Source organism: Pongo pygmaeus, chromosome 8 (assembly GCF_028885625.2).
Source record: "Pongo pygmaeus isolate AG05252 chromosome 8, NHGRI_mPonPyg2-v2.0_pri, whole genome shotgun sequence".
In the NCBI taxonomy this organism is placed as follows: Eukaryota; Metazoa; Chordata; class Mammalia; order Primates; family Hominidae; genus Pongo; species Pongo pygmaeus.
The window spans coordinates 73,753,446-73,765,222 of NC_072381.2; the positions used below are offsets into that span (position 1 = coordinate 73,753,446).

General features: G+C 49.6%; 1 protein-coding gene across 1 annotated transcript in view; it reads right to left on the reverse strand.

Moving 5' to 3' along the window:
• STOX1 (storkhead box 1) overlaps nucleotides 1-11,482 on the reverse strand; it is a 73,223-nt gene extending 61,741 nt beyond the window's left edge. Inside the window, exon 1 of the mRNA XM_054436655.2 lies at nucleotides 11,050-11,482. Coding sequence (XP_054292630.1) covers nucleotides 11,050-11,359 — 310 coding nt within the window. The 5' untranslated portion in view covers nucleotides 11,360-11,482. The remainder of the gene's footprint in view (nucleotides 1-11,049) is intronic.
• Nucleotides 11,483-11,777: the final 295 nt, after the last annotated feature.

Sequence of the window (11,777 nt, forward strand, 5' to 3'; positions counted from 1 at the left end):
AGCCCAGGAGATCAAGGCTGCAGTGAACTGTCATTGCACTGTTGTACTCCAGCCTAGGTGACAGAGCAAGACCCTGCCTCAAATAATAATAATCGTTTTGGCTATTTTGGGATCCTTTGTGAGTCCATACGAATTTTAGAATTGTTTTTCCTATTTGTGTAAAAAAGCTGTTGGGATTTTGATAGGGATTGCATTGAATCTGTAGCTCACTTTGGGTAGTATGAACATTTAAAAAATACTAAGTCTCCCAATCCACGGATATGGGATGAAATTACTTCAACACAATAAAGGTCATATGTGAAAAGCCCACAGCTAACATCATATTTAATGGTGAAAAACTGAATGCTTTTCCTCTAAGACTAGGAAGAAGACACAGATGCCCACTCTTGCCACTTCTTTTTTTTTTTCTTTTTTTTTGAGACAGAGTCTCGCTCTGTTGCCCAGGCTGGAGTGCAGTGGCGCAATCTCGGCTCACTGCGACCTCCGCCTCCTGGGTTCACACCATTCTCCTGCCTCAGCCTCCCGAGTAGCTAGGACTACAGGCACCCGCCACCACGCCCAGCTAACTTTTTGTATTTTTAGTAGAGATGGGGTTTCACCATGTTAGCCAAGATAGTCTCAATCTCCTGACCTCATGATCTTCCTGCCTCAGCCTCCCAAAGTGCTGGGATTACAGGCATAAGCCACCTCGCCCAGCTCTTGCCACTTTTTTTCAACATATTACTGGAAGGCCTACCCAAAGGAATTAGGCAAGAAAAACAAATAAAAGACATCCAGATCAGAAAAGAAGTAAAATCATCTGTTTACAGATGACATGATCTTACATAGGAAACCCTAAAGATGCCACACACAAAAATTCTTAGAACTAATCAGTTCTGTAAAGTTACAGAACCCACATTAAACATAAAATCAGTTGCATTTCTATACATTAACAATAAACTATCCAAAAAGAAAATTAAGAAAACAGTCCTAGCTCATGCCTGTAATCACATCCACTTTGGGAGGCCGAGACGGGAGAATCGCTTGAGCCCAGGAGTTCAACACTAGCCTAGGCAACACGGTGAAACACCATCGCTACTAAAAACACAAAAATTAGCTGGGTGTGGTAGCACCTGCCTGTAGTCCCAGCTACTGGGGAGGCTGAGATGGGAAGATCACTTAAGTCTGGGAGGTAGAGGCTGCAGGGAGCCATGATCACACCACGACACTCCAGCCTGGGTGACAGAGCCAGACCCTATCTCAAAAAGGAAAAAAGAAAAAAAATGAAAACAATCCCATTGACAACATCACCAAAAGGAATAAAATACTTAGGAATAAACTTAACTAAGGAGGTGAAAGACAGGCATACTGAAAACTATAAACACTTATGAAAGAAATTAAAGAAGGCACAAATAGATGTAAAGACATGCTGGTGTTTGTACTGTGCACTTTTCAAAGTGTTTGCATAGATGGTATCTTATTGGAGTCCGATGCCAAATCTGTGCAGTAAAAAGGGCAGGCAGAATACCTGCCAACACATGAGGCAACCAAGGCCCTAAGAGGACTGGATGAGAAGCTGGTCACTCAGCTGCTTAGTGACAAGGGATTAGATCCTAGGTGTCCTGCATGGCTCTTGAGGTCTTTCTCAGATGTCAGATCTGCCACTGAACAAGCACCATGGACACTCCGGTAGGCCCGCGGGGGCTTACATCACCCTTCCAAGGCGCCACCATTCCAGACAACCATTGATGAAAGATAATGCATACTTCAGGCTGGGAAGTATCTACCATGTATATCATGTAAACAGGATTATAAATATAATCACATACATGCACTTTATTGCATAATACTCTTCAGTGACCTCAGGCTCAGACGCACGAGTAGAGTACTCAGGGCCCATTCCACGTCAGCCCCTCTGCAGGCCTTTTGTGCCAACGCCCACCTCCCGCTCCATGTTCCAGCTGCACCCAGAAGCTTGTGGTTCCCCATGTGGGTCATACAGCTGGGACACATGCCCCACTCTCAACTTAAAATGTGCTTCTCACTACGCTAATATCTACTTATTCTGCGTATCTTAGTTTAGGCATCACTTCCTCCAGGAAGTCTTCCTTGAATACACATACACATATGCATGGGATTCTTGATCAGCTATCCTTTTATTGCTCCCTATAACTGTGTTATCGCTTATTCATCCATCTGGTCCCTAGACTATGAGCTCCTTGAGGTCAGGGCATGAGCCTTTTGCCCCTCTGTATGGACCAACCAGTCAGGCTGGGCAGAGGGTATATGCTCAATGCATACCTAACAAACAACTGCGAGCGCAAGGGCAGCCCAGCATGGTGTGGGTGCTTCAACAACTGTGTAGCTTCAGTTGCTTGGTGAAGGGGGAATGGTATTAGAGAACCAAGATGTCTGGGCAGTACTAAGAGGAAGGTATACTTCCCCTGTTTGTGGAAAATATCTTAAGCAACTTCGGTGTGAGCTTCTGTCTGTTCTTCCCGAGGCCTCCTGACACAGATGACTGGGAGGCTGACCCAGATGAGGCCAGGGCCAAGCTAGGTGGGAAGGCTTAGCCAGTCAACAGAGTCAAAGTGAGCAGGAAGCCGTTCACACCTAAAGAACTAGAGGCCCAGAGAAGTGAGAGGATAGGCTGGAGGGCTCCCAGCAACTTAGCAGCAGGGTTGGTTGCAAACTCAGGCATCAGAATCCCAGTACAGGCTCCTTCTCCGGCACCAGGCACCCCTTGGGACCTGGGCTGAGGCACAGGACAACACACGGCTGTGGACGTGACCAGCACTAAGCACAAAGGACAGGACAGAAGGACAGACAGAGGTCTTGAACATAAGTATATGCCAGGCAAGCAATGATTAGCACAAGCCTTAACAGAGACAGGTGTGTCTAGCGAACAAGAATCCAGACCCATTCTCTTCTTCCTCCATGCTGGAAATTGCCTTGTATTTGTTGTTTTCCTGATGCTGACTCTGAACCAGGCACAGGCTGAAGGCTCTCAGGTACCTTATCTTCAAAACAACCTGCAAAGGGGCTATTGTGTCCTCATTTGTACCCATGTAGACAATGGAGCTGAGAGAGGTTAAGTAACAAGCTCAAGGACATACAGCTAATAAATGGCAGCACAAAAAATTGAACTCAAGGGCGGGGTATGGTGGCTCATGCCTGTAATCCCAGCACTCTGGGAGGCCGAGGCAGGCGGATCACAAGGTCAGGAGACTGAGACCATCCTGGCTAACACAGTGAAACCCTGTCTCTACTAAGAATACAAAAAATTAGCCTGGTGTGGTGGCACGCGCCTGTAATCCCAGCTACTTAGGAGGCTGAGGCAGGAGAATTGCTTGAACCCAGGAGGAGGAGGTTTCAGTGAGCCGAGATCGCACCACTGCACTCCAGCCTGGTCAACAGGGCGAAACTCCATTAAAAGAAAAAAACAATTGAACTCAAATTTTCTTCACTAACCACAGTGGTTCTGGGTCATCTGGAAACTTTAAGCTACAGTTTTCAGTGACTCCTCAAGTCTCACTTTTGCTGCCAGTAACTGAAGATAATTTTGCACTGGTGTTTTTCAGTTGGAATGCGCATAAGCAGAAGGATATTGAAAAGGCCCAATGCATAATACAATGAGAAGGTAGGTAACTTAATGTGTTTAAAAACAGGCCAGGCACAGTGGCTCATGCCTGTTATCCCAGCACTTTAGGAAGCAGAGGCAGGAAGCCGTTCACACCTAAAGAAATAGAGGCCCAGAGAAGTGAGAGCCCAAGAGTTCAAGACCAGCCTGGACAACACAGGGAGACTCCATCTCTACAAAAAATAAAAATAAATTAGCCAAATGTGGTGATGGGTGCCTGTAGTCCCAGCTGCTCAGGAGACTGACATGGGAGGATCACTTTAGCCCAGGAGTTCAAGGCTTCAGTGAGCTATGATCACGCCACTGCACTCTAGCCTGGATGACAGAGTGAAACCCTGTATCTAAAAAATAATAATAAAGCCAGCTGGGTGCGGTGGCTCATGCCTGTAATCCCAGCACTTTGGGAGGCCGAGGCGGGCGGATCACTTGAGGTCAGGAGTTTGAGACTAGCCCGGCCAACATGGTGAAACCCCGTCTCTATTAAAAATACAAAAATCAGCCGGGCATGGTGGCAGGCACCTGTAATCCCAGCTACCCAGGAGGCTGAGACAGGAGAATTGCTTAAACCCAGGAGGTGGAGGCTACAGTGAGCCGAGATTGTGCCACTGCACTACAGCCTGAGCAAAAGAACAAGACTCCATCTCAAAATAAATCAATAAATAATAATAATAATAAAGCCTGGCCGTGCATGGTGGCTCACGCCTATAAGCCCAGCACTTTGGGAGGCCAACGCAGATGGATCACCTGAGGTTGTGAGCCTGAAACCGGACTAGCAAACATGGAGAAACCCCGTCTCTACTAAAAATACAAAATTATCTGGGTGTGGAGGCAGACGCCTGTAATCACAGCTACTTGGGAGGCTAAGGTAGGAGAATCGCTTGAACCTGGGAGGCGTAGGTTGCAGTGAGCCGAGATCACGCCACTGCACTCCAGCCTGGGTGACAGAGTGAGACTCAGTCTCAAAAAAGAAAAAAAGAAAAAATAATTCCGAATAGTGGTTATCTCTGAGAATCGAGGCAGAGCTGACTGAGAAAGGACAGGAGGGAACTTTCTGGGGTAATGGTAATGTTCTAATCCTGCTAGGAATGTGGGTTACACACATGTATGCATTTGAAAAATTTATCAAATAGTAAACTTAAGATGTGTGCATTTCCCTAAATATAAATTTCACCTACAAAATTCCATTAGCTACAAAGTGCTATTAAGATGTCCTACTATCATTCAAGGTAGGACTTCAGAAATAAAACAGAATAGGAATCAGACTACTCCCTTTCCTTACCATTTATACACACTCCCCCACACCATTCCCTAAGTCACAGAACAAATAAGAACAGTGGTCCAGAGACTTGCCCAATTCTTGCAGCATCAGGCACCGAGTACTGTAGCACTGTTCTTGCTCTCCCAAACCAGATCCCAGGATAGATTCTGAAACCAGTCAACATCTAGCATTAGTGCAGATACTACACTCTACACTCCTAGAGTACTTGCAATTTTGCCCGAATATTTCTCTGTGATTGGAAGGCCATGTTCAGAGGGGTCTGGGGGATCAGGTAGGAGGAGCACGAGGAGAGGTGGAAGATCCTCCCATCACTTCCCTTTGGCCAACCTGATGTGCCTGATCTTCAGCACCTCCCAAAGCACAAAGAACTCCTGCCTAACTAAAAGCAGAAACTGCAGTACCCAGAGGAGCCACTGTGGGATGGAGAAGATTGTGTGAACCAGCCAGCTTCCAGAACATGGCCTCCCACTCAGCTATCCTCTCTTGAACTGGATGTGGAAAAAGAGCCTGACTCTATTTCCCTTGAGCAGAGGCAAATCTGAATGAAAGATGCATTAAAAAACAGAAGCGGGCCGGGTGCGGTGGCTCACGCCTGTAATCCCAGTGAGAGAAGAGAGACAGACCCTCTCATATTGTTTTATACTCAGAAAAAGAAAGAAAAGCAAAACTAAAGGCAGGTAGCCCGGCGCCTAGGAACCAGACCCAAAACCAGGCCTGGGCCTGCCTGACCTAAGCCTGGTAGTTAAAGACCACCCCTGACCTAACAGGTTATGTTATCTATAGATTCCAGACATTGTATGGAAAGACATTGTAAAACTTCCTGGTCTGTTCTGTTTCACTCTGACCACTGTGCATGCAGCCCCTGTCACGTACCCACTGCTTGCTCAATTGATCATGACCCTCTCACATGGACCCCCTTAGAGTTGTGAGCCCTTAAAAGGGACAGGAATTGCTCACTCAGGGAGCTCGGCTCTTGAGACAGGAGTCCTGCTGATACTCCTGGCCAAATAAACCTCTTCCTTCTTTAACTCAGTGTCTGAGGAGTTTTGTCTGCGGCTTGTCCTGCTACACCAGTACTTTCGGAGCCTGAGGCGGTTGAGTCAACTGAGGTCGGGAGTTCCAGACCAGCCTGACCGACATGGAGAAACCCTGTCTCTACTAAAATTACAAAAAAACTTAGCCAGGCATGGTGGCACGTGCCTGTAGCCACAGCTACTCGGGAGGCTGAGGCAGGAGAATCCCTTGAACCCAGGAGGCAGAGGTTGCAGTGAGCTGAGATCACACCACTGCACTCCAGCCTGGGCGACAGAGTGAGACTCCGTCTCAAAAAAAAAAAAAAAAAAAAAACCGCAGAAGTGGCTGGGCGAGGTGGCTCATGCCTGTAATCCCAGCACTTTGAGAGGTAGAGGCAGGAGGACTGCTTGAGCCCAGGAGTCTGAGACCAAAATGGATAACATAGCGAGCAAGACCTGCCTCTACTGAAAATTTTTTTTTAATTAGCTAGGCATGGTGGTGCGCAACTGTGTTCCCAGCTACACAAGAGGCTGAGGTAGGACAAACATTTGCACCCAGGAGGTCGAAGCTGCAGTGACCCATGATTGTACCACTACACTCCAGCCTGAGTAAGAGAGCAAGACTCTGTCTCAAAACAAAACAAAACACAGAGAAACACCTAGAACAGTACCTGGCTCATGAATGAATTCATGAAGCAAGTATTTAAAAAGACTCACCAGCACTTGGTGCTTTCTTTTTTTTTTTTAAGACATTCTCACTCTGTTGCCCAGGCTGGAATGCAGTGGCACAATCTCCACTCACTGCAACCTCTGCCTCCCGGGTTCTCCTGCCTTAGCCTCTCAAGTAGCTGGGATTACAGGCACGTGCCACCATGCCGGGCTAATTTTTCTATTTTTAATAGAGACGGGGTTTCACCACGTTGGCCAGGCTGGTCTCAAACTCCTGACCTCATGTGATCCGCCTGCCTCAGCCACCCAAAGTGCTGGGATTACAGGCAAGAGCCACCAGGCATGGCCTGGGGCATTTATATTCAGTGAGAAAAGATGAAAGGCCCTGCTGGGGGTGACAGGGTGGAGACACCCCACTATAAATTTCAGAAGGGAACAAACTTGTTTGGCCAAGTGGCCGCCCACCCCCACCGTTAATATTTCCTGTCCCATTAGGTGTATTCTCAGAGTAGCAACAGATTCTTCCAAACAAACACAGGTGCCCCATCTCCCTGCAGTACCTCCTTCCCCAGTGGCTCAGCTGGTTAGGCAGCAGTCTCCCTCCAGCTTCCAGAACTCACTCTTTCATTTGTTAATGCCACTGGCTAATGAAAAACAGAAAACAAAACATTTGAGCCAGGTGCGGTGGCTCACACTGGTAATCACAGCACTTTGGGAGGCCAAGGGGGAGGATCCCTTGGACCCAGCAGTTAGAGACCAGCCTGGGAATCAGAGCAAGGCCTCGTCTCCACTTAAAAAAAAAAAAGAAAAAAAAAATACAACATTTGAGGACTGGAGCACAAAAGCAGAGTTAGCCCCTTGTTAATCAAGCTAAAGATCCAATGTCTCTCTTTTTAGAGAAATACTCTCTGCCTGAGAACTACTTTTCTTACCAGAGGGAAGGTAAGGTAGAGAGAATGAAGTCAGAGAGAACTAAGGCACAAAACTTGGAGAAAACATAAACCTCTGCATGACGTAAGTTCAGGTCTACACCTGGGGCTCCAGTCACTCCAGTCGGCTTGGCTAGGGTGCTCCCTCCTCTTAACTTATAAGTCCCAGGTCTTATAAGACCCAAGGCAGCACAGCTGGACTTATAAAGCTGACCGCCATCCCTCTCTCCCTGCATTTTCTGCCTGAGCTGGCCAGCAATACTTCCTATACCCTAATGCTTTTATGCAGCAGTAAATTAGCCTTTAAAAAACATCTAACCAGGTGCAGTGGCTCATGCCTGTAATCCCAGCATTTGGGAGGCCAAGGCGGGCAGATCACCTGAGTCAGGAGTTCGAGACTAGCATGCCCAACATGGTGAACCCTCATCTCTACTAAAAATACAAAAATTAGCCGGGCGAGGTGGTGGGCACCTGTAATCCCAGCTACCGGGATGCTGAGGCAGGAGAATTGCATGAACCCAGGAGGTGAAGGTTGCGGTGAGCTGAGATCGCGCCATTGCACTCCAGCCTGGGCAACAAGGGTGACACACCGTCTCAAAAATAAATAAATAAATAAACAAACAAATATCTATAGCAAAGAGATCAGATTGACTCTTTGTGTCCTTTTCTAGCATTTTGCTCTTTCCTACAAAATAACAGTGAGAATGGAGCAACAACCTGCAATAGTCCACAGCAGCTCTTTCCCTGCCCTCCTGGAAGCCGGTGCTGCAAGAAGCAAGAGAGCAAGCCGACACAAACTTTCAATTCCTTTTGGGGAAAGCAGCTTCTCCTGCCTTCGCCACCCTCCAGGCCTCTAAGGTAGCCCAAGAGCTGCCTCTTCTCTTTTGATATGAACCTAGGGACCCCAAGTTAGACCAGAAATTGGCAATTAGCAACACTATTCAAAGCAAAAGCATCCCCTTTGTCCCCCATGTGTATCCATCACTCAGCATCAAATAAGATCTTTCTCCATTTTGCTCCTCAAAATGTCCTAATGGGTGGCTTTGTCCAAATCCCAGCTAAATGTTCAAATTCGTATCAGGACTTGTTAAAAGCTTCAAAATCTGTCCTTGCCATGGTCAAGGCTTAAAAAAAGGAATAAAAATATTATAAAGAACAAAAATCGTCAGACGCGGTGGCTCATGTCTGTAATCCCAGCACTTTGGGAGGCTGAGGTGGGCAGTTCACTTGAGGTCAGGAGTTCGAGACCAGTCTGGCCAACATGGTGAAACCCTGTCTCTACTAAAAATACAAAAATTAGCCAGGTAAGGTGGCGGGTGCCTGTAATCCCAGCTACTCCACAGGCTGAGGCAGGAGAAGCACTTGAACCTAGGAGATGGAGGTTGCAGTGAGCCAAGATTGTACCATTGCACTCCAGCCTGAGCAACAGAGAGAGACTCTGCCAAAAAAAAAAATTAAATTAAATTAAAAACAAAATTTAAAAACCTCAAAATCATTCCTGCCAGGAGACCCAAGTCAAGGGTGATGACCTGAGGGAAGTCCACTGTGTTGCACACCCCATAGATGGGGTGATAGTGTCCACTGCATCCTGAGTTGTGCTACGAGGCAGCATTACCTACTGGGCAGAAGAGAATGGGAGCAACAGGTGACGTGTGATACATATTTCAGACGGCAGCAAACAGCACCAACACAGACACCAGCATTTACCACTGCTCACCGGGGCATTAGTGGTAGCCAGTGACTTAGCACAAGCCCTCTCTTATTTCACCCCCAGGTCTAGACCCCCCACCCTGCATTCCACTCCCTCTCTGCAATATACTCTATGCTCACTCTTTGAAAGGGGGGACCTGAGAATGTAACCACTAATTCAAACCAGAAAAACTGAGGATGCAGAACTGAAAAGAGTTTTTCATCGAGCCTGTCTGAAAGACCTCTTCGCTCGTGAAGATTTTGGCTTGGCTACTTGGCTCACCGTTCTCAGAGCCAGAAACCTATTTTCTTCACTCCTGCAAGTAAAAGGAGAGGAAAGGTGTATATGTGGTTTTGCAAAGAGCTCTTTTTTGAGCTTAAGAAAGACGGGGGTGGGGTGGGGAGGAGAGGGAACAGACAGCATGGAGGTGAGAAGTGAAGGTTTAAAGCACTGGCTGCTGGGATATGGTAATACCCATCTCTGAATGGATGATACAGTTATCGGTCGGTCAGGTGCTTGCTTTTTGCTGCCCTGTTTTCAAATCCCTGGAAATTAAATAAGTGCTTTTTTTTCTTTTCTTTCTTCTTTTTTCTTTTTGAAACGGAGTTTCGCTCTTGTCACCCAGGCTGGAGTGCAATGGCACGATCTCGGGTCACTGCAACCACCACCTCCTGGATTCAAGCGATTCTCCTGCCTCAGCCTCCCAAGTAGCTGGGATTACAGGAACCTGCCACCACGCCCCGGCTAATTTTTGTATTTTTAGTAGAAGCGGGGTTTCACCATATTAGCCAGACTGGTCTTGAACTCCTGAGGGGTTTCAGCATGTTAGCCAGGCCGGTCTCTAACTCCTGAACTCAGGTGATCCACTCGCCTCGGCCTCTCAAAGTGCTGGGATTATAGGCGAGCGCCACCGCGCCTGGCCAAACAAATGTTTTTTATTTGCGGCTCCTTCTCCTCGGGTGGAAGAGGATGATTTATGGACTAACACAGAGGGGTTCCTTGGTAAGAATGAAAATTAAGCGCTGAACAACTGGTGACTTGTCAACACACCATCAAATGGCCCTTGCAGCTTCACATAAATGCAGACAAGAACCAGGCTGTTACAGGGAGCTGACACACCTGCCTGGGTTTAGTGCCCAGAGTCAGAGACCACTCACGGGTGCGGTGGTTTAGTTTCTCAAATGAGAAGCTATTTTATGAAAAAAGGCAAAAAGCTGCTGTTGTCTAATAAACAGTTAAGTCTGAAAAGACTGGGAAGGTGGAATCCTGTCTATTCAGCTAAAGGGATGAGACGCTACTTATTTGTTTTCCCCAAGAAGTTAACGACCCCAAAGCTGCTAGGTCCCGACCCAAGACCACCACACTGCAGGACATGAAAACCAGAATGCCGTCCGCTGCAGATCTGTAGTTCAAAAAATAATAATAATAAAGCTGCCAGATTTGGTAAACTCTGGCCATTCCCCTGGGGTACCCTTCCTAACCGCCCCGGTGGAGCCTAGACAGTGGCCCCTAACCCAAAGCCTCTCTATCCAGAGCATAACTTTTCTAAGCAGAAAGTTCCTTCTGTGCACTCCACGGGCTTTAAGAGTTGAGGAACGGACGCAGCCCGGAGCCAGTCCTAGCAGCGGCCAGGCACACCTTGGGGGACTATAGCTGCAGTGTCCTAGCGGGAGGGAACGTCTCCGGGGCGTCTTGGCCCCCCGGACCGGCCGCCCAACCGCAGCCCCTGGGCCCTCAGAGCAGCGCCTAGCCTCTGTGGCAGAAGACTGGGCCGCGCTCGCCCCTGTAGCGCGGAGCTCGGAGCTCACAGCCGGCGCGGGACGCCCCTCCCCTCCGGGTCCCGCACTCACCCACCGCCCTGATGCGGAAGCCGCGCGGCGGTCGCAGCGCCCGGCGCCGCCAGGCATCGCGCAGCACCTGCAGGCAGGCGGGGGGCGCGCGCACCAGCAGCACCCCGCGCCGCAGCCAGCCCTGGAAGGCCAGCCGCGAGGCGGCGCGCGCCAGCCGCGCGTTCCAGAAGCAGCGCGCGTTGGCGCGACGGAAGGCGCGGAACACCGCGCGCCCACCGGGCTCCTCCGCGGCCCCCGCCGCCTTTTGCGCCTCCAGCCGGCACAGCACTAGCGCCAGCGAGCCCGGCGCCAGCTGCACGGGCCGGGCCATGCTTTCGCGGGCAGCCGGGAGCCCGCAACCCAGGGCCTCGGCGAGCGCGGCGGCTGGGACGCCTCTCGCTCGGCGGGAGGATCGGCCGACTGTGCGCGGGTCCGCGGCGCTGGCTGCCTGGGGAACGGAGCTCCAGGGGGCGGGGCCGACTGCGCCTGGCGGGCCGGGGGTGGGGCGGCCCAGCTTAGGCCGGCGGAGCGCTCTAGAGGGGATTCGAGAGCCCAGCGTTCGCCTTCGTTCTCCACACCCGAGCCCAACTCGGCCCCCTGGCGATGCCCTCGACTTCCAGCCGCCTCGAGGTGCCGAGCTCCCCTTTCCCCAGGGGCGCGCTCTCGGGCTTTTCCAAGTCCTGGGGCTCGCCGCAGCTCCCTGGAGAGCCTGACTGCGTCCATCCGCCTTGCGAACTGCAGGACCAGGG